This window comes from Ictalurus furcatus, chromosome 14 (assembly GCF_023375685.1).
Source record: "Ictalurus furcatus strain D&B chromosome 14, Billie_1.0, whole genome shotgun sequence".
NCBI classification, from domain to species: domain Eukaryota; kingdom Metazoa; phylum Chordata; class Actinopteri; order Siluriformes; family Ictaluridae; genus Ictalurus; species Ictalurus furcatus.
Window position 1 is genome coordinate 27,896,785 of NC_071268.1, and position 27,098 is coordinate 27,923,882.

The following is a 27,098-nucleotide window of genomic DNA, read 5'->3' on the forward strand; positions in this document are numbered from 1 at the left end:
ACATGTTAGAGAGATGTGAGCTACATGCAGTTAGACAGAAAATAAATTACGGCTGTATGTTGTAATCTCATGCTGTGTTCATGTTAGCGGTCGCAGGGGTCACTCTGAGTTTGTCTGTTGTAGCCCTGATGTGGTAGGAGGCAAGCCGTCCATCTGTAAGCATTACATTTCTGATTAAAACGATATAACACTATAATACTGTTTGTCTTTCTGTAAATGGAATTAGCTTGTTAGCTAGTACTTGTTAAGATGGAGATTATCCTTATCCACAAAAGTCAGACAAGTCCCTGGTTCGATCCTGAGCTCGGGTTACTGTTACGGTCCACACGGGTTTCCTGTGGGTTGCTTGGTTTCCTCTTGGTAGATGGATCGGCTATGCTAGTGTGCATGGTGTCCTGCGACGGACTGGTGTCTCGTCCGGGGTGTACTCCAGCTCCAAATCGACACCATGACCCTGACCAGGGTAAAGCACTTGCTGCGGATGAAATGAACGAACAAATTCATTATTTTGCCCCAGTTTATTTGTTGCAATTTTTCACATTCTTTCTCTTTCACATCAGCTGCCAATCTGGGAGGTCGATAGATAACCCATGTTTCCTCAAGAGCCATGAAGCCCCTGCACTGTAGTGAAAACCGATCGTCGGTAATATCATATCGGGGTAGCGCTGACTGCTATATTCAGTGTAAACAAGCTAACACATGGTCACTCTGATGGATTCATCCAGAGAGCAAGGCCAGTTATGCTCTCTTGGACTCCTAGCGTGGACACATAACTATACCGTCCTTGAGATTGAAACGTGATCTTCCAATGATGATCACGTGAAAATCCTTGAAAGTTGAAGCTTTTAATAGCTATACCCAAGAAACTACTTTTATTTGGTACCAGTGAACTTTGTTGAACTCCTGGCTGGTGTCATGGTTCATCTGTACTAAGAATAAATGGTGTAATAACTTTGCATTCCATTCTTCTTGCATGTGAGCTGAGCCAAGTTGAAAGTGAGGTTTATTGGCACTATATAGGAGTAGGATCTACAGCCCCCTGTGAAACTATGGAGTGGTTTGCATTTTGTGCTATGGCCTGTACATTTCTGCTCTCTTCTTCAGACGGTGGAGTGTGATACTTTCAGGACATTCCGAATTGTTGTATTGCCCTGATTGATTTCCCCCGTCTTTTCTCAGCTTCAAAACGGCTCCCTTTTCTCCCATAGACAGCTCTCTGATCTTCATGTTGGTTTATCCTTTATATCAACCAATGCAGTCCTCACAGGTGAAACCCAGGGCTCAAGCCAAGAGTCGATGTTCAGAGCTGTTTATTGTTTAAACAGTTGATCTAACAGGACACACCTGGGTAACAAGAAACACCTGTACCGGTATTTTTGCTCGCCTACAAATCGGGTGGTCTGATACAAAATGTGCCATGTTCTATGTCGCTTAACACGTTTACATATAAATACCAGGAAGTAAAAGCTGAAATTCTACACTCTCTTCTCTTATTCATCTTTTGATCTCAAACCCAAATGTCTTCAGCCAACAGCAAAAACAGATATCGTTTCGGAGCGAACTGTATAGGCTCCATTCTTAGAAAAATAGGTTCCTTACCTTCATAAGAAAGCCAAACCTGTTGACCATCCAAATTGACCATCTAACTGTTTGGATTTGTGAATTTACCACATTGTGTGTAATTTGCACAGAATTGTGAATTGTCTCTTGCCGCGCGGTCTCCATGCCGCTCGGCACTAATACTGGAATCTGTATTCTGCTTCACATACTATCCAAGCAGGGCGATGTCCAGTTAGTCCACTTTGTCACCGAGAGAAGAACTGAGGTTGTGTTCTGGCTTCTGTGAATGATCCCTGTTGGCAAACACTGGACAGCTAAATCTCCAGTCTAATTACACTTTGCTCTTTTTCTGTGTCCTGTCTGTCTACCCTCATTGTCCATTTCACAGAAATCAGAGGAATAAAACCCCGAAGTGGGAAACAAACAATGTCGGTTTGTGTGCGTTTAGATTCTCTTCTTGGGTGTGCGTTCTGATTTATTTTTATTTTGTAGCTAAATGCAGGAAAATATGAGACTGTCTTTTTTTTTAAAATGCGGTTAAACAGAGGCTAAACCCAGGTAGGAACCTATTCAGTTATTGATGCCGTAAGTGTAGTGGTAGCTCAGTGGTTAAGACGTTGGACTACTGCCTGAAGGTCGTGCGTTCAAATCCCAGCTCTGCCTTGAGCAAGACCCTTAACCCTCAACTGCTCATATACATGAGATAAACGTAAGTCGCTCTGGATAAGGGTGTCTACCAAATGACATGAATGGAATTTCAAATGGGGAAAGATGCAGAGACCATCTTCCACTCAGTGAGTCAAAGAATTTCTTTCCGAGCATCAGGTTTCTGTACTTCCTGCTCATATTATGCTGATAGAGAATGTGGACTGATGAATTATAATTTTTTTTTCCTTTTACTGTCAAACGTAATGTGATGAAACATAAAAACGAGTCCATTTTAGATATTTTTTTTAAAAAATGAGACGATTAGCATTGGATTCAATCTAATAGGAGTGGATTACATTGCCAAAGTATCGCTGCGTGAATAGTCCTAGTTGTAATTATCACATTAACCACTGCAGATCTGGTTTCCTGGGGCGCACGGTGGCTTAGTGGTTAGCGCGTTCACCTCACACCTCCAGGGTCAGGGGTTCGATTCCCACCACAGTTTGCATGTTCTCCCCGTGCAGCGGGGGTTTCCTCCGGGTACTCCGGTTTCCTCCCCCAGTCCAAAGACATGTGTATGTGATTGTGCCCTGTGATGGATTGGCACCCCGCCTTGTGCTCCCTGGGATAGGCTCCAGGTACCCCGTGACCCTGAAAAGGATAAGCGGTATACTAGATGGATGGATGGAGATCTGGTTTCATGCAGCAATATGGCTTCCACAGCACATAAAATAGCACTTGATGCAGCGCGTCGTATTATTTTCCGTTCACGATCCGACGGCCCTGCGCACAACCTTAACGAAGTCACAAGACACGGATTTGATGCGTGCGCGAAATCCGTGGAATCCTAAATCGGATTTGCGACTTTTCCACGTGATATTATGTCATTTGGACAGAATTGTGAATCGTCTCTTGCCACTCTGTCTCCATGTGCTATTGCTGGAATCTGCGCTCGACTTCACATAGAAAACGCTTGCCGGTAGAAATAATGATATCACCGTAAGAATGCAGAAACTGCGGAGGCACTGCACCATATGATTGATCCTGAAAGTGTATCGGATTCCTTGCTTTTGCACATCATAAGGAAATTAAGCTTGACTGAGTCGTGCTGTCGTACACAGATGTTTAGTCAGTTAGTCCAGTCTGTCTCCGAGAGAAGAAGGTTGTGCTCCGGCTTCTGCGAGTAATCACTGTTGGCAAACACAGGGCAGATAAATCTTCAGTCTTATTATGCTTTGCTCTTTTATTTGTCCTCTCTGTCTACCCTCATCGTCCATTTCACGGAAATCAGAGGAACGAAACCCCCGAGGTGGAAAACAAGCAATGTTGTTTCGTATTTGAGTTCAGCGTGGAGGGGTGTGTGTGTGTGTGTGTGTGTGTGTGTGTGTGTGTGTGTGTGTGTTAGATTCTCTTCTGGAGTTTGCTGTAGGCGTATTGCTTTTTTTTTCCTTTTCGTTTGTTTGTTTTTTTCTTCATTTTTTCTCGTGATGGATTGGCTACATAATCATTCCTGCAGGAAACTACACTACCAAAACACATTTCAGGAAAAAAAGGTAGAGGAAAAAACGGCTGCGAGTGTGTGTCTGATGATCTGAGAAGAGCTCGATGGCGAAGGTCTTGGATTTTAACACAAAGTTTATTTTATTAGGGTTTGTCCACGAATGGTCTCTGTTCAGATCACAGACAGACTGACTCATGTTCCAGGGGAACATGTCACGTCAGCTTGTAAGACAGCTATTACACGGGGATAAAAAGACGTGCGTTAGTGTAAGAGCTGCGTTGTAATGTTTACTGTAGAGGTCGTGTCTATTTATTTGCCGTGCGACGTTTGAGAAAAGTCAGGAATAAAACATGCTGTCGTAGGAAAATCATCAACGATGCGAAGTGGCGTTACAAATCACGTCCCAAAGTGTTTTATTCCTCTCATAGCACAACAACGGCAGCTATTTTTTCATGTAGTAAATAATGGCGTTCTTTTTATCCGATTATAGTTACATTTCCTGTTGTGGAACGTCCTGAGGACCAGGTAGTTCCTGTTGTGACTTCTGTTATAGCAGCTATAATCAGTTCATTCCCTGACCAGCCTCGGTTTATCCGCTGTCTTAAAGTGTTTCCGCGAAACCACAAAGGGTACAGGCGTAGAGTTACAGCGTTACCTCTGACTGTTACAGAGCGCTGACACTGGAGACTCCTTCCATACATGTTAAATAAACGTCTCCTTACGGAAAACTTCAACAGATCATGGATGAGTGGATGAGTTTCCGAGCGAGCGCAGTGATATACAGCTGTGATCTGGAGCTGCGCTACTGTCAGAGCTGCTGTTATAGAGAATTAATCAACACCCACTGACCAATCACGATCCAGGATACAGCAACACTGTGAGTGTCTTCAGAAAATCCTCGACATCTAGCTCTTTAAGTAAAAGAGTTGGAAACACAGAGGTTTCCTCACACACGGGCGTCCTGGAGTCACTTCCCTGTAGTGGTGTAAAGCCGTAACAGACAGAGCCCCTTTCTATAGTCTGGTAGTTGTGTGAGTGTGCGTGTGAGTGTGCGTGTGAGTGTGTGTACGCGTGTGTGTGCACGTGCGCACATATGTGTGTGTTGCGTAACTCGACAGAGCATGGCCGCCCCCAGACCTCAGCCTGTGGGGGATTGTGGGATATGTTGTGTGGTTTTATGTAATGGTAATGACAGTGATGTCGCCCACTGAGGGAGGGGATTCCTCCAACTGCAGCATCACAAATCACTGTCACATGTGCACACAACCTCCTACAGGCTACACACACACACACACACACACACACACACACACACACACACACAGAGTCAGAGAACAGCATGAAGGAGATGCAGGATAAGCTGTGCATGTGGATGATGATTATTTACCTCTTCACCTCACCACACCACACACAACTGCCCTCGAAATTACCCCTTGAAATTAGCCCTCTCTCTCTCTCTCCTCCTCTCTCTCCCTCTAGCTCTCTCTCTCCCTCTCTCTCCCTCTAGCTCTCTCTCTCCTCCTCTCTCCCTCTAGCTCTCTCTCTCTCTCCTCCTCTCTCTCCCTCTAGCTCTCTCTCCCCCTCTCTCTCCCTCTAGCTCTCTCTCTCCCTCTCTCTCCCTCTAGCTCTCTCTCTCTCGCACACTCGCTCTCTCTCTCCTCCTCTCTCTCCCTCTAGCTCTCTCTCTCCCCCTCTCTCCCTCTAGCTCTCTCTCTCTTGCACACTCGCTCTCTCTCTCCTCCTCTCTCTCCCTCTAGCTCTCTCTCTCCCCCTCTCTCCCTCTAGCTCTCTCTCTCTTGCACACTCGCTCTCTCTCTCTCTAGCTCTCCCTCTAGCTCTCTCTCTCTTGCACACTCGCTCTCTCTCTCTCTCTCTCTAGCTCTCCCTCTAGCTCTCTCTCTCCCTCTAGCTCTCTCTCTCGCACGCTCTCTCTCTCTCTCTCTCTGTCTCTCTCTCTCTCTCCCTCTAGCTCTCTCTCTCCCTCTAGCTCTCTCTCTCTCTCTCGCACGCTCTCTCTCTCTCCCTCTAGCTCTCTCTCTCCCTCTAGCTCTCTCTCTCTCACACATACTCGCGCTCTCTCTCTCTCCCTCTAGCTCTCTCTCTCTCTCTCTCTCTGTCTCTCTCTCTCTCTCTCTCGCGCACTCTCTCTCTCTCTCTCACACACACACTCTCTCTCTCCCTCTAGCTCTCTCTCATGCTCACTTTCTCTCTGTCTCTATATTTCTTTCTCTCTCCCTCTAGCTCTCTCTCTCTCTCCCTCTCTCTCATGTGCTCTCTCTCTCTCTCTCTCTCTCTCTCTCTCACACTCACACACACACACACACACAGTCATAGTGTAACACACTGATGTTGGATGATGTTCAGAGTTTGACACATCACTGATGCAGCAGGAAACTGTCCAAATCTCTACAGGCTCCAACATCCCTACTGTTTAACCCAACTCAGTGTTACTCATCTCTCTCTCTCTCTCTCTCTCTCTCTCTCTCTCTTTAGTGATCAGCTTAAATGCTTTACCTCATTACACGTTACATGTTGATGATTTCCAAGGGCAAAAAAGCAATGCCCTGATGATTAGTGTGTTTGTTTTTCCTGTGTGTGTGTGAGTGAGAGAGAGAGAGAGAGAGACAGAGAGAGAGACTGACATTCATTCGTCTCAGAGTCTAGAATTTTGCAGAGACTATTGTTTGTTTAGTTAGGCGCGGGCTGCATTAAGATTGTGTGTGTGTGTGTGTGTGTGTGTGTGTGTGTGTGTGTGTGTGTGTGTGTGGACAATGGATATGACAGCCCTGCCACTGTGCTTTTGTTTATTTTTCCATTCACTCAGTGTGTGTGTGTGTGTGTGTGTGTTAGGTAGAACAGTTATCATCATTGCTACTCTAAAACACACACACACACACACACACACACACACACTCTTCCAGAGGCTCCATCCTGCTGTATAGCTGTATATATGAAGGTTAATGCAGGCGCCGTATGGATGTGACTGATCCTCAGTGCGGTTTAATCAGCAGCACTGAGTGATTAGCGCTTTAGCATAACGGCTAATGACAATCTTTCATTTAGCACACAGAGTCTACAACAGCCTGCTGAACAGCATGACAGTGTGTATGTTTGTGTGCGTGTGTGTGTGTCTTATATACGTTATAGAGTGAGAGGCAGCATGGAGAAGAGCTACATTAAGCTACATGATGTTAGTGTATGAGCTCCATAGCTGCTCTGCAGTGATGATAATGAAGTGTAAGTCTCTACACCACTACACTGATGAGTGGGGTGTGATTCATTTCCTCTGTGTGAATGCTATCGGAGTTATTAACCTCACAAAAATGGGGTTTAATGTCTGAGGGGTAAGGATTATTTCTAACCCATGTGACTGTGCCCCCGAGAGTGATCATGCCCCTTGGTGTCACTATGCCCCTGAAGGTGACCTCTCCCCTGAGTCTGATCACTCCCTCGAGGCTCACCGCACCCACAAGGGAAACCATGCCCCTGAGAGTCACTATGTCCCGTGGCTGTGAAACAAGCCCGAATCATCACCCCTGCAACACCATGACTGACAGTCGGTATGAGGTGTTTGTGGCGATACACCATGTTTGGTTTTCGTCAAACGTAGCACTGTGCATGATGACCAGACATCTCCACCTTGGTCTCATCAGTCCAACTGATATTGTTCCAGACGTTTTGTGGTCTGTTCAGATGCCATTTAGTAAACCTTTGTCGATCCAGCCATCCATCCACTTATCCTACACAGGGTCGCAGTGGATCCTGGAGCCTATCCCAGGAATCTCGGAGCACAAGGCGTGGGACACCCTGGACAGGGTGCCAAAACATTGCAGGGCACAATTGCACAGCCACTCACACACTACGGACAATTTGGAAATGCCAATCAACCTACAATGCATGTCTTTGAACTGAGGGAGGAAACCAGAGTACCAGGAGGAAAACCCCAAAGCACGGGGAGAACATGTAAACTCCGCGTACACACACACACACACACACACACACACACACACACAATGCAGAGGTTGAATTTGAACCCCCAACCCCAGAGGTGCAGGGCAAACATGCTAACCGCTAAGCCGCAAATCTTAAATCATACGCCGTATGCTTTTTGGAGAGAAGCGTCTTTTTTCCTAGCCACCCTTTCATGAAAGTCATCCTTGTTCAGTCTTTTTCTGATTGTGCGCTCATGAACGTAAACATTTAATGTGCTCACAGAGGCCTGTAGGTCACATGATCTAGCTCTTTTTTTTGTAGTTTACATTAAACGGGCTTGAAGGCTCTCCATTTGTAAACAATCCTTCTCACTGTAGAATGGTGAGTTTTAAATTGTTTGGAGACGGCCTTATAACCCTTCCCTGATTAATTCTCAGCAACAGTTGCTTCTCAGACGTCATGGCTGATGTCCGTTCTTCTCTGCACGATGTAGACGCGCACCTGAGTGCTTCCAAAAAGTTCTGCTTTTATAGAGATGTTCACACTCCTTGATGATTAATTAATTGTTGTGTATTTCAATAGTGACACCTGGCTGCCAATTACTCTCTTAATGATTGTGGAAGTAGGAAGGGTGTACTTATTTTTTTCTCTCCTGGTTTTGGAACATTGGTGTAGTCTTTTGGGGGGGAAATGACTGCATATTGAAATCTGCTGGGGGGTTTTTTTTGTCACCTAAGGATAAAGTGCATAAAAACATACACAGAGACAGTAAACTGGTGTAGTGTAGAACACACCTCTTTACGCAGAACTCCTATGAAATCATAAGTTTGATTTGGGTTTTCTTGATTTTGTTTTTTGTGTAACAGATCCTGCTCACACAGACACACACTGTGTTAAAGACTACAGACCTAACATGGATTTAAACACTGGCGTGTGTGTGTGTGATGTGAGCCTGTGGTAGATGACTGTTCAGCTGTTTTGCGGTTGTAATGAGCGCTGAATTGGCAGCCTGTACGAAACTGTCCCCAATTAGGTCTAATGATACACGGAGTCCGTTCCAGCTGCTGCCTAACAAAGCTGCCGTTTAGTGATGTACATGAACGCAGTGCAGATTAGCAGCTAAGGCCTGTGCTAAAGCTGATGTGCTGTGATGGAAAGGGAGGAGCTTGTTATCCAGTCTGTAGAAGGTAAAAAAAAATCATCACAGTCTTTTAATGAGAGACAGCATGGCTCTGGTCGGAGATTAATGAGGCATAATGAGCTGAATCGTACGCTGAGTCGAGAATCAAATCTTTGCTGAGTCGGTTTGGATGGCGGAGAAGTGAGTGCTTGTATTTTTATTAGGGTTTTTTTTTTTTTTGCTGTTAAGGTGTTGCTTCCTTACCTGGAACCGTTTCACCACTAAAGCAGGATAGGAAAATGTTCTTGAAGGCAGACGTACAGTTATAATTCTGCACAAGTATTTATTTTTGTGTCATGGTTTGGCTCTGAGCACTGGGACCAGCACCTGGAATACTGAAGACCCCATGCGTTGAAACTTTTACTCATCAAGTGGTTATCTTGCCAGTCAGGAGCTGAACCACTTGTGCTGGAGGTCTGAAAATCTGCTCAGCACAGCAGGTCTGGATGATGCTCAGCATTGTTCCTGGTCTCGTTTAGCTCCCTCACACTGTCATGTCTCACTGCCATGCATAAATCCTTGGCAGGACTAAACTAATTGAGCGCGAGGAAAGCGGATCGATCTCACTCAAAATCTTTCATCAATGGACGATCAACAAACTGGATTAGCAGAGCTCGGCTCCTGGAGGCCGGTTCCTCAGCGAGAGCGGGTCCGTCGCCTCAGCACTTCCCCTTAATTGGGCTCCAAACAAATGGCAGTGCATTGATTTGGCTGCGAGAGCGGACGCTGTAGACCGAGTGGTGCCTGGCCATTAGCACCTCAAAATGCACTCTGGGTAATGGAGGAATCCTTGTGTGTGATAGAGATGATCAAATTTAGCATGGCATTAGTGAGATGATGGAAAGAATGGCCATTGGCAATAAAAACACAAGTCACATTAAAATGTTTGGTATTTAAGTGGCTCGTCTTCAGTCTGTTGTTTTCCTCTCAGTTATTTATTTATATACATGTTTTTATTTCCTAAATGTGTTTATCCAAAAGCAACTTAGAGTGGCCTTCTGCCCATCTTCTGATAATATGCTGCTCCTCCCTTTTCATATTATCCTTTTCATCTGATAATATGCTGCTCCTTCCTTTTCTTTATTGTTGTCATTAGTTTTTATCATCATCCTTTCCTTTCATTTCTGTTTTTCTTTTTTATCATTATCTTTGTTTTTCTTCTTCTATTTGCCAGTATCATCCTCATCATCCTGTTTTTTCTCACCTTCTCCGCTGCCTTCTCCTCCCCATTATTCTTTTTTGCCTTCTACTTATTGCCTTCTCCTCCTCCTGCTCCTTCTTCTTCTCCACCTTCTCCTCTGTGTCTAACTGAACTGTGTAGCTGCTGGGTTAACATCTTGGAGACAGACGGTACCTGGGAGAGAGAGGCAGATGGGTGCTGTGGGACTGATCAGTACCATGCCTGTCTGACCTTCTCATAAATCTCTCATCTTAAATCCTCTTTCCAATCCTTTCCCCATGAGACCTTTCAGCACCCTTTAAACCTCAGTCTGTCTCCTCAGCCCCTTTTTACTTTCCCCACTACCCTTTTCTGACACCTTCCTGACCTCTGACCTTCTCACCTCCAGTCATGTGCATGGTTTCCTCTCATTTCCTCGGTTTTCCAGCTTCCATCTTGAATATTTCCCCTAACCTGCATTCTCATCTACATCCATCCATGTCCTGTCCTTCTATTACCTCTTGCCCCTCTCCTTTATTTTCTCATTACTCCTGACATTTAGCTAGCTCACTCTTCCACCCTTCGCTCCCAGCAGCCAGTATTTAAGGCCTTGCTATCTCACGGAGAGAAACACAGAGAGCGAAATGGAGCAGTAGACACATAGACAGAGAGATGGTGCATTGGTTCTGGTCTCCCGCTGGGGAAACACGGAGTGTGTAATTAAGTTTCAGTTCTGCAGGCTGTGCTTATACAGAACACACTATAGCCGTATTATAGCTATTATAATCTCTGCATCAACCACAGTGAAGGGCTTAGTGTGATGGGATAATAATGAAGTAATGACAGTTTGGAGAAAACTGTTGTCTAGAATATTCTTTGCACCTGACAGAGTTTGTATGTGTGTAGACGAGATGAGATGTTCTTGCCTGGGGAAACTTTGCAAGGTGGGTTTTTCCTCCTTAGCAATTATACTTTACATTTTAAAGGGAACCCCGTCTGTGAAGACTTGCATGATTTATTAGATTAACGCTGGCATCCACTGTATAAATCCGCTACACAAAAACTCTCGATGTCAGGGGGTTTTTTTTAAATAATGGGACTTCCGGCTGAGCATGTGAGCGAGAAGGCGCGCGTTGAGTGAGCTCCCGAGCATTTTGTCTTTGAATTGTGCTTTTCAGGCAACCCGAATCTTTTCCAAGACACTTGGTGCCTTCTTTTTCAATTACTCAGTATACAATTATAACCAGAAAAGACTTATGGCTTCCGATAGACTATGGAAACCTAAATCTTCACAGAGAGTGAGTCATGGTGACAAGCTACCGTTGGACCTGGAAAATTTCCGCGGCGCTTTGATCACCGAGCTAACATCTACCATCGCAATACAGGTGAAAGCAGCTATTTACTCTGCTCTGGCCCCAGTTGTTGCATCTTTTGCATCTGATACAAAACCGCAACTCTTCTGAAGTGGTCATTTCTTTGGACGCCGAAAAGGCGTTTGATAGGACAGAATGAGAATATCTTTTTATCGTGCTAAAGAAGTTCGGCTTTGGCTTTGGTGATGGACTGATATCATGGATCCGTTTATTATATGTGAAACCACAAGCTTCCATATATACCAATGATACCAAATCTGACTATTTTACTTTGTCACAGTGTACACGCCAGGGATGTCCTCTGTCTAGCTTACTTTTTGCCATAGCGATTGAGCCTCTCTCAATAAGGCTTAGAATTCCTGTATTTCAGGGTATAATCCGCAAGGGAACTGAACGTAAACTAGCCCTATATGCTGACGACTTACTACTCTATGTTACAGATCCAATTACATCTATTCCACAGATAATACGCATATTAGATGACTTTGGGAAATTTTCCGGGTATAAACTGAACCTACAAAAGAGTGAATGCTTCCCCATAATCCGACCTGACCAAAAAATAAAACAGGCTGACAATCCTTTTCACCTGGAGGGTTCAAAATTCGAATATCTCACAGTTAATGTCACCCGTTCTTATTCTGCATTAATGGCGGCAGATTTTACAACCTTAGTTGCATACATGAAGTCAGCTTTTCAGAGATGGGCAGCTCTACCATTATCCCCTCTTGGTAGAATTAACACGGTAAAAATTTCTTTAAAAATTCCTCTACCTTTTTCAGAAACTCCCAGAGTTTCCAAATTCAAAAGAGTCGATTAAGTGGTGGCCTCTCATTGCCCAATTTCATGTATTATTATTTGCTGGCTAATATTCAGAAACTGGTGTTCTTGGTGCAGGCCCTCTCTCTTCCATGGTGCCACTTAGAAGCAAACTCTTGTATTTCAACTTCCCTCCCTGCTATGGTGTTCTCCTCCCTTCCCATACCCCTTTCACAACACACGGATAATCCAATAGTGTGTACCTCTCCAAAAATTTTCTATCATTTTAAATCCATCTCGGCCTCAACCATGGCACCTATATGTAATAACCCAACCCCATTAGATTCCACATTCTCTTTTTGGGAAAAGAAGGGTCTGAAATGCTTTGAGGATCTTTTAATTAATAATGTGTTTGCAAACTTTTCTGAATTATCCTCTTCATTCAGCCTGCCTCCGTCTCACCTATTCAGTTTCTTTCAAATTAGGAATTGTGTCTCCTCCCAATTCTCTGGGTTTCCCTCCTTACCTACAAAGTCTGAATGGGAAGAGATGTTCAAACTGAATCCTCATAAGGGTGGTATTATTTCACAGATATATGCAACAATCTGGGCACAGGACGATTCTTACAAAATCAAAACCATTAGTGCTTGGGAAGATGAATTAGAGGCCTAGAGCTTGAGGATGATTACCGGGGCAGAGCGTTAGATAATATACGTACCGCCACGTCATGTGCTAGACTTAGTTTCGTACAATTTAAAGTAGTCCATAGAGTTCACCTCTCTAGGAGTAAACTATCTAAAATGTATCCCAATGTTCCTGACGTGTGAAAAATGCAAACTTTTGCCCTGTAACCTCGTTCGTATGTTTGCACTCTTTCCCAAACTGCAGAACTTTTGGAACTCTTTCTTCAAAATTGTCTCCGACGTTCTTAAAATCAAATTACATGTCTGTCCTTTAATTGCTACCTTTGCTGTTCCATCTCAGTGTCAGCCTCTGAACCTCAGTGTAGAATATTGCTCTCTTGGATCTCTCTACAACCCCCCCTCTATATCAGACTGGCTTAAAGATTTCATCTTCTTTTTAAAACTTGAAATTATCAAGTATAACATCAGAGGCAGGGGTGAATCATTTTTGGAAAAATGGCCACAATTTAGTACCTACTTCAGTGAGGTATGCACCCTGGAGGTGGATTGAGGGAAGGTGTACTGTAAATACTAATCGTCTTACTTAAGGTTTTTTTTCCCCCTTTCTTTTGGTTTTGGCAGTAATTATTGTGTTGGTCTTGTTACACTGATAAAGGTCCAAACAATCCAATTATGTAAAAATATTTAGTCCGATACAATATTTGTATTCCAAAAGGTTCAAGAACGGCTTTAATTTTACTTTAAGTATGCCTTGGCTAGGCGCTCTAGGCTAATATTGCAGGAGCTTTATGTTATGAGAATATATAGAAAAAAACGCACTAACAAGATTCTTATGGGTTTGATTATATTTACAGATATCCCCTGCATCATAGCACACAGGAACTAGAACATTACAGCCAAAAACAGCACAGTGTGGCATTCTCCTCCTGCTGCTGGGGCTAGTAGCTAATTCTTTTGAGTGCTCGAGTGCCATTTTACGTCAATGACGTGGCATTACGTCATTACGCATGTCACGTAATGGCGGCCTCCGTACGTTAAAATATGTATCAAATATTAAGGATTTTTAAGCTAATGAACATATTTCATGTGTTTCTAATGACGTATTTTAGTAGGAGAGGGCAATTATTGCATGTTAAGACTCTAAGTCTTCAGCTAAACATTTCATTTATGCACATTTAGATTTAACCCAAATGTAGATGTGGTTAGTCTCTGAAAACACATACTTCATACGTGTTACTTCCAACTTTGGGATGGCGAGTCTGAGGTGCAGAGGGATGCAAAATTTGCACGATGGAGAAGAGGTGTGCAGGTTTTTTTTTTTTTTAAGTCCCACTCCCTCCCGGTCCTACAGGAGTTATGACCACCCACACTTGCTCCTAAAGGAAATTTGACCACTTTCACCTTCTCCCAAAGGAATTCTGACACTACCCACATACTCTTGAAGGAATTCTGTCCTCTCTCACCAATTCCACAAGGAATTCTGACCACTCACCCATTCCGCAAGGAATTCTGACACCTCTCACCCATTCCGCAAGGAATTCTGACACCTCTCACCCATTCCGCAAGGAATTCTGACACCTCTCACCCATTCCGCAAGGAATTCTGACCACTCACCCATTCCGCAAGGAATTCTGACCACTCACCCATTCCGCAAGGGATTCTGACCACTCACCCATTCCACAAGGGATTCTGACCACTCACCCATTCCACAAGGGATTCTGACCACTCTCACCCATTTTGCAAGGAATTCTGACAACTCTCACCGATTCCGCAAGGAACTCTGGCACCTCTCAAACTCCCATTCCGCAAGGAATTCTGACCACTCACCCATTCCGCAAGGAATTCTGACCACTCTCACCCATTCCCCAAGGAACTCTGACACCTCTCACCCATTTTGCAAGGAATTCTGACACCTCTCACCCATTTTGCAAGGAATTCTGACCACTCATCCTTTCCACAAGGAATTCTGACACTACCCACCTACTCTCGAAGGAATTCTGTCCTCTCTCGCCCATTCTTCAAGGAATTCTGACACCTCTCACCCATTCCGCAAGGAATTCAGACCACTCTCACCCACTCTGCAAGGAATTCTGACCACTCACCCATTTTGCAAGGAATTCTGACCACTCTCACCCATTCCGCAAGGAACTCTGACACCCCCTCCCACGTATTGCAAGGAATTCTGAACACACATCCTTTCCACAAGGAATTCCACTTTGATCACTTTCTGCCCATTTCAGAAGGAATCTTTCCGTTCCCACCCACTTCCAAGGGAATTGACCAAACCCAACCCAAATCCAAAAGAATTCTCAGTACTCTCTCTCTGCTCCTTAAGGAATTCTGTTTGATCCCACCCACTCCCAAAGGTATTCTGATCACTGCATCCCACTACTGAAGGAATTTCGACCAATCCCACCAAGTCCTACAGTTATAAACATTTTATTAGTTACTATTTTTTTTAAACTCATTTCTGCCTGCATTATTTTTTGGCAAACTCAGCTGGTTATATTTTGCAAAATATTTAAATCACGTGACCTTGACCAGTGCTGCTTCAGTGCGTAAGATTCTAATTGCATAAGCTAGCAATAAGAATATTATAAGAGTTTATAATCATAATCTTATATGATTATAATATTATCATATTATAATCAGCACACTTGCTGATTAGGCCACTGAGCATTGCATCCTGTCTTAATGTAAGTTACTTTAGATAACAGCATCCACCAAATGAATAAATGTGAATACGTCACCTTAGCCCTGGAGTCTAGCATGAGAAGAGCAGAATATAAGAGTGTGACAGTACAATCACTAGGACATGAGTTCTGTTGCATGTAAACACTAGATACTTAATAAAATTCCAACTTGAGAGATTTATGATAATATAAGGTCCAAAACTCTATGGATGAGCTAATAATTTGTCTTCACAGATTCATGAAGCGAGTAACCCTGGGTTTGTTCAGCTTTGCCCTTTCTGAATAACTAACATCAGCGGTTTTACAAGGTCAGGGATTTTTGTGTCAGCATGAAAAATGGCAATACTTTCTTACAATTACCTTTTAAAATGCATTAGATAAGTTAAATTAGTTGAGGTTTGCAGGTGAATCTGCTCAAATTGCGAGGGCACCCATATTTTAAATCCAATTATTTGTCTTATAATAGTCTATCCAGTGCACTTTCAAATTATTTGCTCAGTAAAAGGCCTGTCAAGAACCTCTTCTGTTCCTGACAGTCACTTCAATTATCCAGGGACGAGGCAAAAAAAAAAAAAAAAAAATGCCTGTCCTCTGCTGATTGATTTTTTTCTTTCAAATATTCAGAGAAGCCATGTGGTGCATAGCAAAAGTGAGTTGTGTCCTGGGGGATCCAAACCGGGTCGAGAGTGATCCCAGTTCAGGACCTGAGGAATAGCAGTGTTTAATTTGGAGCTCTGAGATTAGAGGACAGATGATTCCAATATCAGCCGCAACAAGATGCTCAAATTAAATCCATCTACTCATCGCCATCACCGTCTCAGTGGAGCAAGGCCATGCCAACTTGCGCAGGGTGGCCAAACAGCCGGGCTTCGCCAAACTCTGCCTTTCTTCTTCACTCACTCTGGCTCTAAATTCAATAACATGGATGGAAACTGCATGACTCACCATGGCAAAGAAAGACAGGAGAACTCCTGCTCTTCACACTCACGCACAATATGGCACGTTATTCATTTGGGAACAGACGGCGCAAGGCGTAGATGAGGTTCAAACTGAATTCCACATAATTCCGCACCTCTGTATTTTTCTTTATAAATCATCAAGTGGAAACTCTTGGAGCTTTGCGTATCCCACACATAGCTTGGAAGGTGATACAGGTCAGAGGTCAAGTTGGGACATGGTGAAGCATCACTGAAGCAGTTGAGCCTAAGATTTGGGCTTATACCTCAAATTTTTCTTGATCTTCATGCACTCCAAAAAAAATATCTGGGTATAAATTTGGAAAGCCAGTTCTGGGTCGTATATGGACTAACCCAACAGTGTCCTGAATAATCGTATAGCAGAGTCCGGCCGATAAAATTATTCATTTGTTATACCGATTGAAAACGTCCGATAAGTCGATTTTCCAATGCCGGTGTATTGTGAGAAAGGGTTCATGTTAACTGTGAAGATAATTATGTAAGAATTTGATCTAATCTTTAAAACTTTGTTTCTATAAATACAAATTTGTCTTATTTATCACAGGAAGTCAGTTACTTCAGGCTTTTCTGGTTGCTCTGTCTTGACCGGCACATTTCCAGATAATGATCCTTGACACGGCATTATTAACCCAATTTGTGTCACATCGACCAACTAGCTGGGCGTATGCTTGTATTGCTTTGGTCAGTGGTAGAATACTTGTTAATAACTGTATTTACTGGACTACAAAACTGTTTTTGGTACATAAGGGTAAGCAAATCTTCTGTATAATTAATGCAAGCCTGTACAGCCTGACAGCGAGTCCTTTGAGCTTATTGTGGACTGAGACACCTTTATTTAAAGGCTGTGGTTATATGCAAATCTCCTCTTTTATGTCTCCTCTTTTCACCTGCTATACAAACCCATATTTCCAGCAAAGATAAGAGAATTCTTCTCATTTTATTTTTGAACACAGATTTAAAAAAAAGCCAGCCTTGAGGTGCGCTCATAACAACTGCCTTCAGATAAGTGCTCCAAAAGCCCCTTTCTCCATTTTAAATCTGGTTGCTGGTGGCGTCCTGTATTCACCCTCATGCTCACAGAAGAGCCCTTGAAGCTGTGTGTCTCCTCATCTCAGTAATGGATCAGCGGAGAACCCTCAGGGTCTCCTGTCTCATGCTAGAGAGGCACACACTGACAAACAAGCAAAGGGTTTGATAAATAAGCTCATGTATTACATATTAGCATAAGTGAAAAATCTTCCCTTAAATGTCAAGAGAAAGATATATTTGGTGCCTCAAGTTTTCTTTTTTAGTTTTTCACCGGAGCCTTCAAGCTAATGTAGAGAACAATTAATGGGAGTGTGTCTTATCAAAAAAAATCTTTCCATGAATATCTGCCTTACACCAATACACAATGTCATATAGACACACCAGTGGAACCGAAGACTCAGTGTGCTGTTGGGTGAAAAGCTGCCTCTCTGGGAAAACCCTTGTAGAACTTTTTAACGATCTAAAAGCCTCTCAGGAAGTATCCAAAGAACCCATTAGGAACTACAATGGTCCTTGAAAGTTTGTGAACCATTTAGGGTTCTATATTTTCTATATTTCTTCATAAATATGACCTAAAGTCCTAAAAGTAGACGAAGAGAACCCAATTAAACAAATGAGACAAAAATAATCAAATTTATTATTTATTTATTGAGGAAAGTTATCCAATATTACATATCTGTGAGTGGCAAAAGTATGTGAACCTCTAGAATTAGCAGTTCATTTGAAGGTGAAATTAGAGTCAGGTGTTTTCAAGCGATGGGATGATGATCAGGTGAGAGTGAGTGAGCGTCCTGTTTTATTTAAAGAACAGGGATCTATCAGAGTCTGATCTTCACAACACGTTTGTGGAAGTGTATCGTGGCATGAACAATGGAGATTTCTGCAGACCTCAGAAAAAGAGTTGTTGAAGCTTATCAGGCTGGAAGAAGTTACAAAACCATCTCTAAAGAGTTTGGACTCCACCAATCCACAGTCGGACAGATTGTGTACAAATGGAGGAAATTTAAGACCGTTGTTACCCTCCCCAGGAGTGGAGACCAACAAAGATCACTCCAAGAGCAAGACGTGTAATAGACCATGAGGTCACAAATGAGCCCAGGGTAACTTCTAAACAACTAAAGATTTTTCTCACATTGGTTAATGTTAAAGTTCATGAGTCCACCATCAGGTGAACACTGAACAACAATGGTGTGCATGGCAGGGTTGCAAGGAGAAAGTCTCTGCTCTCCAAGAAGAACAGTGCTGCCCATCTGCAGTTTGTTAAAGATCGTGTGGACAAGCCAGAAGACTATTGGAAAAAAATGTTTTGTGGATAGATGAGACCAAAGTAGAATTTTTTGGTTTATATGATGTTATATTTGGAGAAAGAAAAAAAAATGCATTCTAGCATAAGAACCTTATCCCATCTGTGAAACATGGTGGTGGTAGTATCATGGTTTAGACCTGTTTTGCTGCATCTGGGCCAGGATGACATGCCATCATTGATGGAATAATAAATTCTGGAGTATTCCAGTGAACTCTAAAGGAAAATATTAGGACATCTGTCCATGAACTGAATCTGAAGACAAAGTGGGTCATGCAGCAAGACAGCTATCCTAAACACACGAGTCATTCTACCAAAGAACGGTTAAAGAAGAATAAAGTTAATGTTTTGGAATGGCAGAGTCAAAGTCCTGACCTTAATCCAGTAGAAATGTTGTGGAAGAACCTGAAGCGAGCAGTTCATGTGAGGAAACCCACCAACATCCCAGAGTTGAAGCTGTTCTGTACTGAGGAACGGGCTAAAATTCCTCCAAGCCGATGTTCAGGACTGATCAACAGTTACCAGAACGTTCAGTTGCAGTTATTACTGCACAAAGGGGGTCACACCAGATACTGAAAGCAAAGGTTCACATCCTTTTGCCACTCACAGATAGATTGGATAATTTTCCTCAGTAAATAAATGACCAAGTATAATATTTTTTATTGGGTTCTTTTTGTATACTTTTGGGAATTCCAGTGATGTTTTAGGTCATATTTATGCATAAATATAGAAAATTCTAAAGGGTTCACAAACCACTGTATCCAAAGAACCCTGTAGGAACAATCCAAAGAACCCTGTAGGAACAATCCAAAGAACCCTGTAGGAACTATCAAAATAAATTGACCCCTAGGAACTATCCCCCCCAAAAAACCAACCCTAAGAACCCTGTAGGAACTATCCAAAGAACCCTGTAGGAACTATCAAAATAAATTGACCCCTAGGAACTATCCCCCCCAAAAAACCAACCCTAAGAACCCTGTAGGAACTATCCAAACAGCCCCTTAGGAACTGCTCATCTTGTTTTTTGTGGGGGGGTGGTTTGAGGGGGCGTGGATGGGTCATTATTAGTGTATAGGTTTATTTTTTATATATTATATGTTTCAATAATTATGCCTGGATATCAAGATTCCCTAAATGACGTGTGGAAAATTGGACAAAAACAGATTCTTGCCCCTATGCTAGTTGGGAAAATTGGCACTGGGTGTGTGTGTGTGTGTGTGTGTGTGTGTGGGCGGGGGGGTAGATGTGACCGTGTCATTCAGCGGGCAATCAGGTGAGTGAACGCCATGGGCTTGTACTGACACAGTGTGTGTGCAGCTTGACACCATGGTCACCCTCAGCAACCAAGCTGCTGTCCAAGCTAGAGAGAGATGAGTGTATTTACTTACACCCTGAGGACAACACACTCTGACTCATACACCTGCTCTCTCTCTCTCACACTCACTCACACACACACACCCACACACCCACCCAAACCCACACACACCTGCTGCAGAGTTACAGCTGGCACAGATCATTTTCCTCTTGCTTAGCTTATCTTTTTAAAGGTATGTCCTTTAAAAATGGCATGAGTGCATGTGTTTGAATGTATACCACCTGTGTGTGCACATACACTCCTCATGGATGCTAAAGGCTGCCTAATCATCAGATGTGTAGCGCACACACACACACACACACACACACACACCTTCCATACCAAGCACACTTTAAAGTATCCAGGGGCCATTCTGTGCTCACAGAGTGTTTAGCTCCACTGTCATTCCCCATTAGCTTTCCTCCAGCCGGTTATGAGTAGCTTCCCTCTGAATCCACTCTGCACAATACCCCTCATTAACCAAATCAAGAGCAGACGCTCGGAATATCTGCAGGGACAGATGGGCGTGTAACAGCCAGGTGAATTTCCCCAGCATGTGCACAGAAGAGGAAAAGCACATGGGTGTATTATTAGAAGTGCGTCGGGAACAATCTCTTTTTACAGACAGAATAAATGCTGAACAGGATTTATTTGTAAAGAAATAGCTGTTGTTAAATAGATATCTCTGTGAAGGACTGCTGTGAATAAATTGAAAATAAAAGACTTGACCAAATAGCCCTCCTGTTTCATTGGTGGAAGGACAGAAGGGTTTTTTTTGTTCCACCATCACTGGGCGAGACGCATCTGCATGGTGGATTTTACAGTTTTGCAACCTCCTGACTCTTTGAGTCGACTTCCTGGCTGACGTTACTTTTTTAGTCCAATTTCTAGTTCACTTCCCGGTTAGCATTTCTGTTGGAGTTGTGTTTTTTCTTACGGTTTGATTAGACCATTTGAGTGCACTTTATAATGTGTGTTACTGTTGCAGTCTACGTCCTGTTTGGCAATACTGTTAAAGCTGACTTTCTGGTTCTTGCTGCTATTTGAGTCAGTGTTCAACTTCATGGTTGACTTCACTATTTGAGTCCACTTCCTGTTTGGTGTTAATGTTGGAGGTGGCTTCCTGGTTGTAGTCAACTGTGTATTTGCCATTAGTGTTTATTATGACTTTCTGGTTGGCATTACTGTTGATATAAACTTCCTGGTTGGCATTACTGTTGGTGTTAACTTCCTGGTTGCCAGTATTATTGGTGTTAACTTCCTGGTTCCCATTACTGTTGGTATTAATGTCCTGGTTGCCATTACTGTTGGTATTAACTTCCTGGTTGCCAGTATTATTGGTATTAACTTCCTGGTTGCCATTACTGTTGGTATTAATGCCCTGGTTTCCATTACTGTTGGTATTAATGTCCTGGTTGCCATTACTGTTGGTATTAATGTCCTGGTTGCCATTACTGTTGGTATTAATATCCTGGTTTCCATTACTGTTGGTATTAATGTCCTGGTTGGCATTACTGTTGGTATTAATGTCCTGGTTGGCATTACCTTTGGTATTAATGTCCTGGTTGGTGCTTCTCTTTTACATTGGAATAAACTTTAGTTTCAGTTTACTGGTTGGCATTACTTTTCCTATTTAGTCAACTTCCTGGTTGGTTTTACTGTTTGAGACGGTGTCCTGACTCTCATTACTGTTAAAGTCAACTTTCTAGTTGATGTTATTGATTGAGATGACTTTCTGTCGTGTCACCCAGATGAGGACGGGTTCCCTTCCGAGTCTGGTACCTCTCAAGGTTTCTTCCTCATATCGTCTCAGGGAGTTTTTCCTCACCACCGTCGCCTCTGGCTGCTCATTAGGGAAAAATTCATACATTTAAAATCTATATCCTGAATTTATACATTTCTGTAAAGCTGCTTTGGGACAATATCCGTTGGTAAATGCGCTATATAAATAAATGTGAACTGAATTGAATTGAATAACGTTCTAGTCTACTTCCTGGCTGCTGCTGTTTGTGTTATCTTTTGGAATCATCTCCATGGCTCCTGTTACTGTTTTTGGTGACTTTGGTAGATGCTTCTGTTAGATTTTTGCTGTTTGAGTCGACTTTCTGGTTGATGTGTGTGTTTGTGACAACGTCCTGCTCAGCATCATTGTTGGAATCAATTCTTTTGTTGGTGTTACTGTTACTATTAAAGTCTACTTCATGGGTGGGCTTAATGTTGGAGACCGCACCACTTATGCACATAACCCACAAAGAAATACACAAAACATTCCCAAACCGCTGCCTCTGTAGATATTTTAAAAGACAATATTGTCAACAAGTCTTCTTTCTTTTTCACCTTGTTCAGCATTTTTTCTGTCTATAGAAATAGATCACTTCCCGTCTCGCCCTACTCGCTGTATTTCTTATTCGCACCTCTCTTAGCAACAGAAAAACTATATATAACCAAATAGCACAGTGTCTCAACTGTGCTGGCTCTACCAAGTGTGAAGGAAAGTGTGTGTGTGTGTTGTAGTGTATATGGATGTAAGAGTCTGTGTGGTATGCAATTCAGATTGGAGTGATTTAAAGCTACAACCTAGTAAGGCTTTCGGAAGAGTTCACGAACGCTGCTGTGTTTTATTTCATATTTTGACTTGGGCATCTGTATGCCGAGGTGTGTTATTGAGGTTAGTGATGCTAGGGCATTATCTGCGAGGACTATATTCATGATTACTTGATGTATAGACTGACACCTGACCTTTTGAGAACTTCCAACCATTAAGACTAACACTTAGTTAGGTGCCGAACAAACGGTAGATGATCAGAAGAAAAACTTCCCCTGTGAACGAGAAGACTGTGAAAGAGGAGTGTGTGTGTGTGTGTGTGTGTGTGTGTAACTTGTCCTGCAGTGAGTTGTAGTCTACTGGGGTAGGCTGTCATTTCTATGTCATTGCCGGAGGCCCTGAGGGACTTGATTTCCCAGCAGGCACCATTCTGAGATAGGACTCGTATGACAGATCAGCCTGCAGGATTCAGTGTAACAGAGAGACATGAGCTCACTATGAATACAGAGTGTGTGTGTGTGTGTGTGTGTGTGTGTTTGTGTGCTAGCACTTTCATTAACACACGCAGCATCACTTGAAACCGATGACATCATTTCTCAGTATGTGTAAGTGAAGGTGAACACCTTGGCTAATTTTAATTACAGTCTGAACCTTTTTGTCATCCACATTCCATTCTCTCTCTCTCTCTCTCTCTCTCTCTCTCTCTCTCTCTCTCTCTCTGCACAGACATAGCGGTGAATGGTAAAGCGTGCGACTGTGACGTGGTTGCCGAGTGTAAGGTGGGCGACGCCGTGCCGTTGGAAGTCAAGCTAACCAATCGCAGCAAGAGCGCCGTGGGACCGTTCTCTCTCACTGTGGTGCCGTTTCAGGACTATCAGAACGGCGTGCAGAACTATGAGCTGCAGGAAGCCGTCACGTTCATCGGCTCCAACTCCTTCTACATCGAATCGGTACAAACACACACAGAAGTCCTACAGTTAGATGCAATACCACACAGTTATGATCCTGGTGCAACAAACAAGACAAATGCCTTGTAAAGCATTAAAAAGTATCATAGGAACTGTACTGTTATAAGAACGTTATATATCAACGTTATATATCAACGTTATCAGTATATGTAATGAATACGATAATGTATTAGAACGAGCGCGTTAATATAAACATGTGATTTGTAGCTGCACTATTGTCACAGCTGCTATTGTAGAACATTAATCAACACCTTCTGACCAATCGGTATCCAGAATTCAACAGAGGTGTGGTATAATCCCTCCCCCATTTCTGCTAGCTGATTGAATGATTTAAAGAATACAAGAAGACAAGAACAGATGGGAATGAATATTTTTAACTGTTACAGAAAGTTACAAAGTACACCGTGGTGTGAAAAGCGGTTGCTAAGCTAGTTTATAATATGCTAGAAGTAATATGTCAAATCATTTCACATAGTGTCCATGCTATTTCCATATTCCATTTAGTCGCAGGTCATTTTGGGACACATGCTTTTTTCTTCTTCTCCATGATACTAGGTGTCCTGTTGTATTTCGTATAAAGATACATACCGCCTCTGCTTTTAAAATTCTGAGTCCACAGAAGAAGTGCCTGTATTTGGTCACTTGTTAAAACATTATATATATATGTTAACATAAGAATCCGCTAATCCTGTGACTGAAACTTAGCCAAGAACTTTAACCCACTGAACTGCGGCTACTGCATTATCAGCTTATCATTATCATTAAACCTTTAATGACCTGAACGGGGCCAGTGCCAGAAGAACATTAAACTGCGTTGTGCTCCGACTCTCCATCTGATGCGGGACCGATTGCTGAGTCCAGCCAACCGCTCTCACACACCCGGTTCTAGATTAAGGCCTCCGATTATCGCCGTTATCTCTGCGCAATGAGCCGGGTCGGGTGTGTCTCATTAGAGTTTGTGTTCATGCAGCAGAATTAAATAAGCATGCACGAGCCGTCTGGCAGGGGAATGTGATATTTGGCAACTGGCCTGCACTCTGTGGTGTTAACGCTGTGATTGGGAGTGTTGTGTTTAATTATAATAGTAAAAATTTTATTTATGCAGCACCTTTGGTGCATTTAAAACACAGTTCACAGCGTGTGTAAAAACAACACCAGAAACAGGAAGAACAATTAAACTAAACACAAAAAACCTAATCATATATGAAAGACATTATCTGTTAAGGGACTGAAAGACACAGGGGCCATGCCTACTTCACTGAGACTGACCCTTACATAGGCCACGCCTCCGTCACCGAAACTGACTAGTACAGAGGCCACACCTCCTTCACTGAGAATGACAGGTATAGCGGCCACACCTCCTTTACAGAGACTGACAGGTATAGAGGCCATGCCTCCTTCACTGAGAATCACAGGTATAGAGGCCACACCTCCTTCACTAAGACTGACTGATACAGAGGCCACACCTCCTTCACTGAGACTGACAGGTAGAGAGGCCATACCTCCTTTACTGAGAATCATAGGTACAGAGGCCACACCTCCTTCACTGAGAATCACAGGTACAGAGGCCACACCTCCTTCACTGAGACTGACAGGTACAGAGCCCCCACCTCCTTCATTGAGAATCACAGGTACAGAGGCCACACCTCCTTCACTGAGACTGACAGGTACAGAGGCCACACCTCCTTCACTGAGACTGACAGGTACAGAGCCCCCACCTCCTTCACTGAGAATCACAGGTACAGAGGCCACACCTCCTTCACTGAGACTGACAGGTACAGAGCCCCCACCTCCTTCACTGAGAATCACAGGTACAGAGGCCACACCTCCTTCACTGAGACTAACCGTTACAGAGGCCACACCTCCTTCACTGAGACTGACAGGTACAGAGCCCCCACCTCCTTCACTGAGAATCACAGGTACAGAGCCCCCACCTCCTTCACTGAGACTGACAGGTACAGAGGCCACACCTCCTTCACTGAGACTGACAGGTACAGAGCCCCCACCTCCTTCACTGAGAATCACAGGTACAGAGGCCACACCTCCTTCACTGAGACTGACAGGTACAGAGGCCACACCTCCTTCACTGAGACTGACAGGTACAGAGCCCCCACCTCCTTCACTGAGACTGACAGGTACAGAGGCCACACCTCCTTCACTGAGACTGACAGGTACAGAGGCCACACCTCCTTCACTAGGACGTTATTCACTCCTCATGTTACATGTTCCTCTGTTGTCGTCTGCAGGTGAGTCCAGCAGGGAACTCAGTCTGTGCTGGCGCACTGCTGTTCCTTTACACCGGGGATTTCTACCTGAACATTAAGTTCCAGGATGACAGCACAAGCCGAGACCTTCCTCCGACGTGGTTCTGCTTGCCCAGCGTCCACATCCGAGCACAAGAACCAATCGATGCAGCTGCCTGAACTGGGGACTCTGGGGCACACTGACCTTTTGGGGCAGGGAGCATGTGTACTGTAATTCTGGGTTGCTACTCTACTTCAGCTGTAAACTAGAGCCATTTTATTTAAAGTATAAATCTGACTCTAGTTCTGAGTCATTACCGGACATTTCCTCATAATGTTTAGTAATAAAGTTTCTTAATTATGTAATGGAACATCATATTAGTCCTGGCCTGACTCCTGGGATTCGTTCTATGATCACTCAAAGTCTTTTCTCAACTGTTCCGTAAAGTTTCTATGTACAAACCTGCAATTAAGCATTTCTAAATATATAAGCCCTAAAGGTTCCATGCAGAACCCTACAGCTGATCATTTCTAAATCTCCAAAAGGTAAAACAGTCAACGTGAACCCTACAATCGAGCATTTTTGAGCCTAGAACCTTTACAAGTTGTTTGCGCTGATTGTTTTTACATCTAGAATGCCTAAATGTTCTGTATGGACCCCTAAAAATCACTGTCTCTATCTTTTTATCTCTTTATTGCACCATTTTTTAATGACTTTGTTTTTCAGTTTGACTTGGTTCTCTTTGTTTTCTTGAGCTGCTTCATTATTACAAATTTCATATCCTGTGTCTCACTTCACTGTTGGTGTGTAATATATTTGATCAATGGCTGTCGCATGGATTATAAATCATAAATGTAATGTTTGTGGAAAGTCTCTGGTTTTCATGGAGTTCTTTCTAAAATTAGAAGAAATGTTTGGTAAGGGAAAAAAAAAATAAAACAATTTTCATGCCTACTCTTCATAATAAACTTCATCCCAGTGCACAATATTATCACGTTACAACCCAGAGCACACCGGGTACTTCCCAGTTCCTAAAGGGGTTCTACTCGTAACCCGCTCTAATGGATACATTCATTTGAAGGTCCTAAGTAGAACATTTAGGGGTTTCTTTAAAGGGACAAATCTGTAGAACACATGCTACACTTTTTTTTATATATTCATCTTGCTCACAGAGGTATGTACTTAGAACGAAAAATCTAAATCTACCCTACAACCGAGTGTTTCTATATGT

At 43.1% G+C, this 27,098-nt stretch overlaps 1 protein-coding gene across 2 annotated transcripts in view; it reads left to right on the plus strand.

The window, feature by feature from the left end:
* Positions 1–26,740, plus strand: part of trappc9 (trafficking protein particle complex subunit 9) — a 247,495-nt gene extending 220,755 nt beyond the window's left edge. For both annotated transcript variants that reach the window (XM_053641882.1, XM_053641883.1), the window contains 2 exons: positions 23,382–23,605; positions 25,870–26,740. In XM_053641882.1, coding sequence (XP_053497857.1) covers positions 23,382–23,605; positions 25,870–26,046 — 401 coding nt within the window. In that variant the 3' untranslated portion in view covers positions 26,047–26,740. The remainder of the gene's footprint in view (positions 1–23,381; positions 23,606–25,869) is intronic.
* Positions 26,741–27,098: the final 358 nt, after the last annotated feature.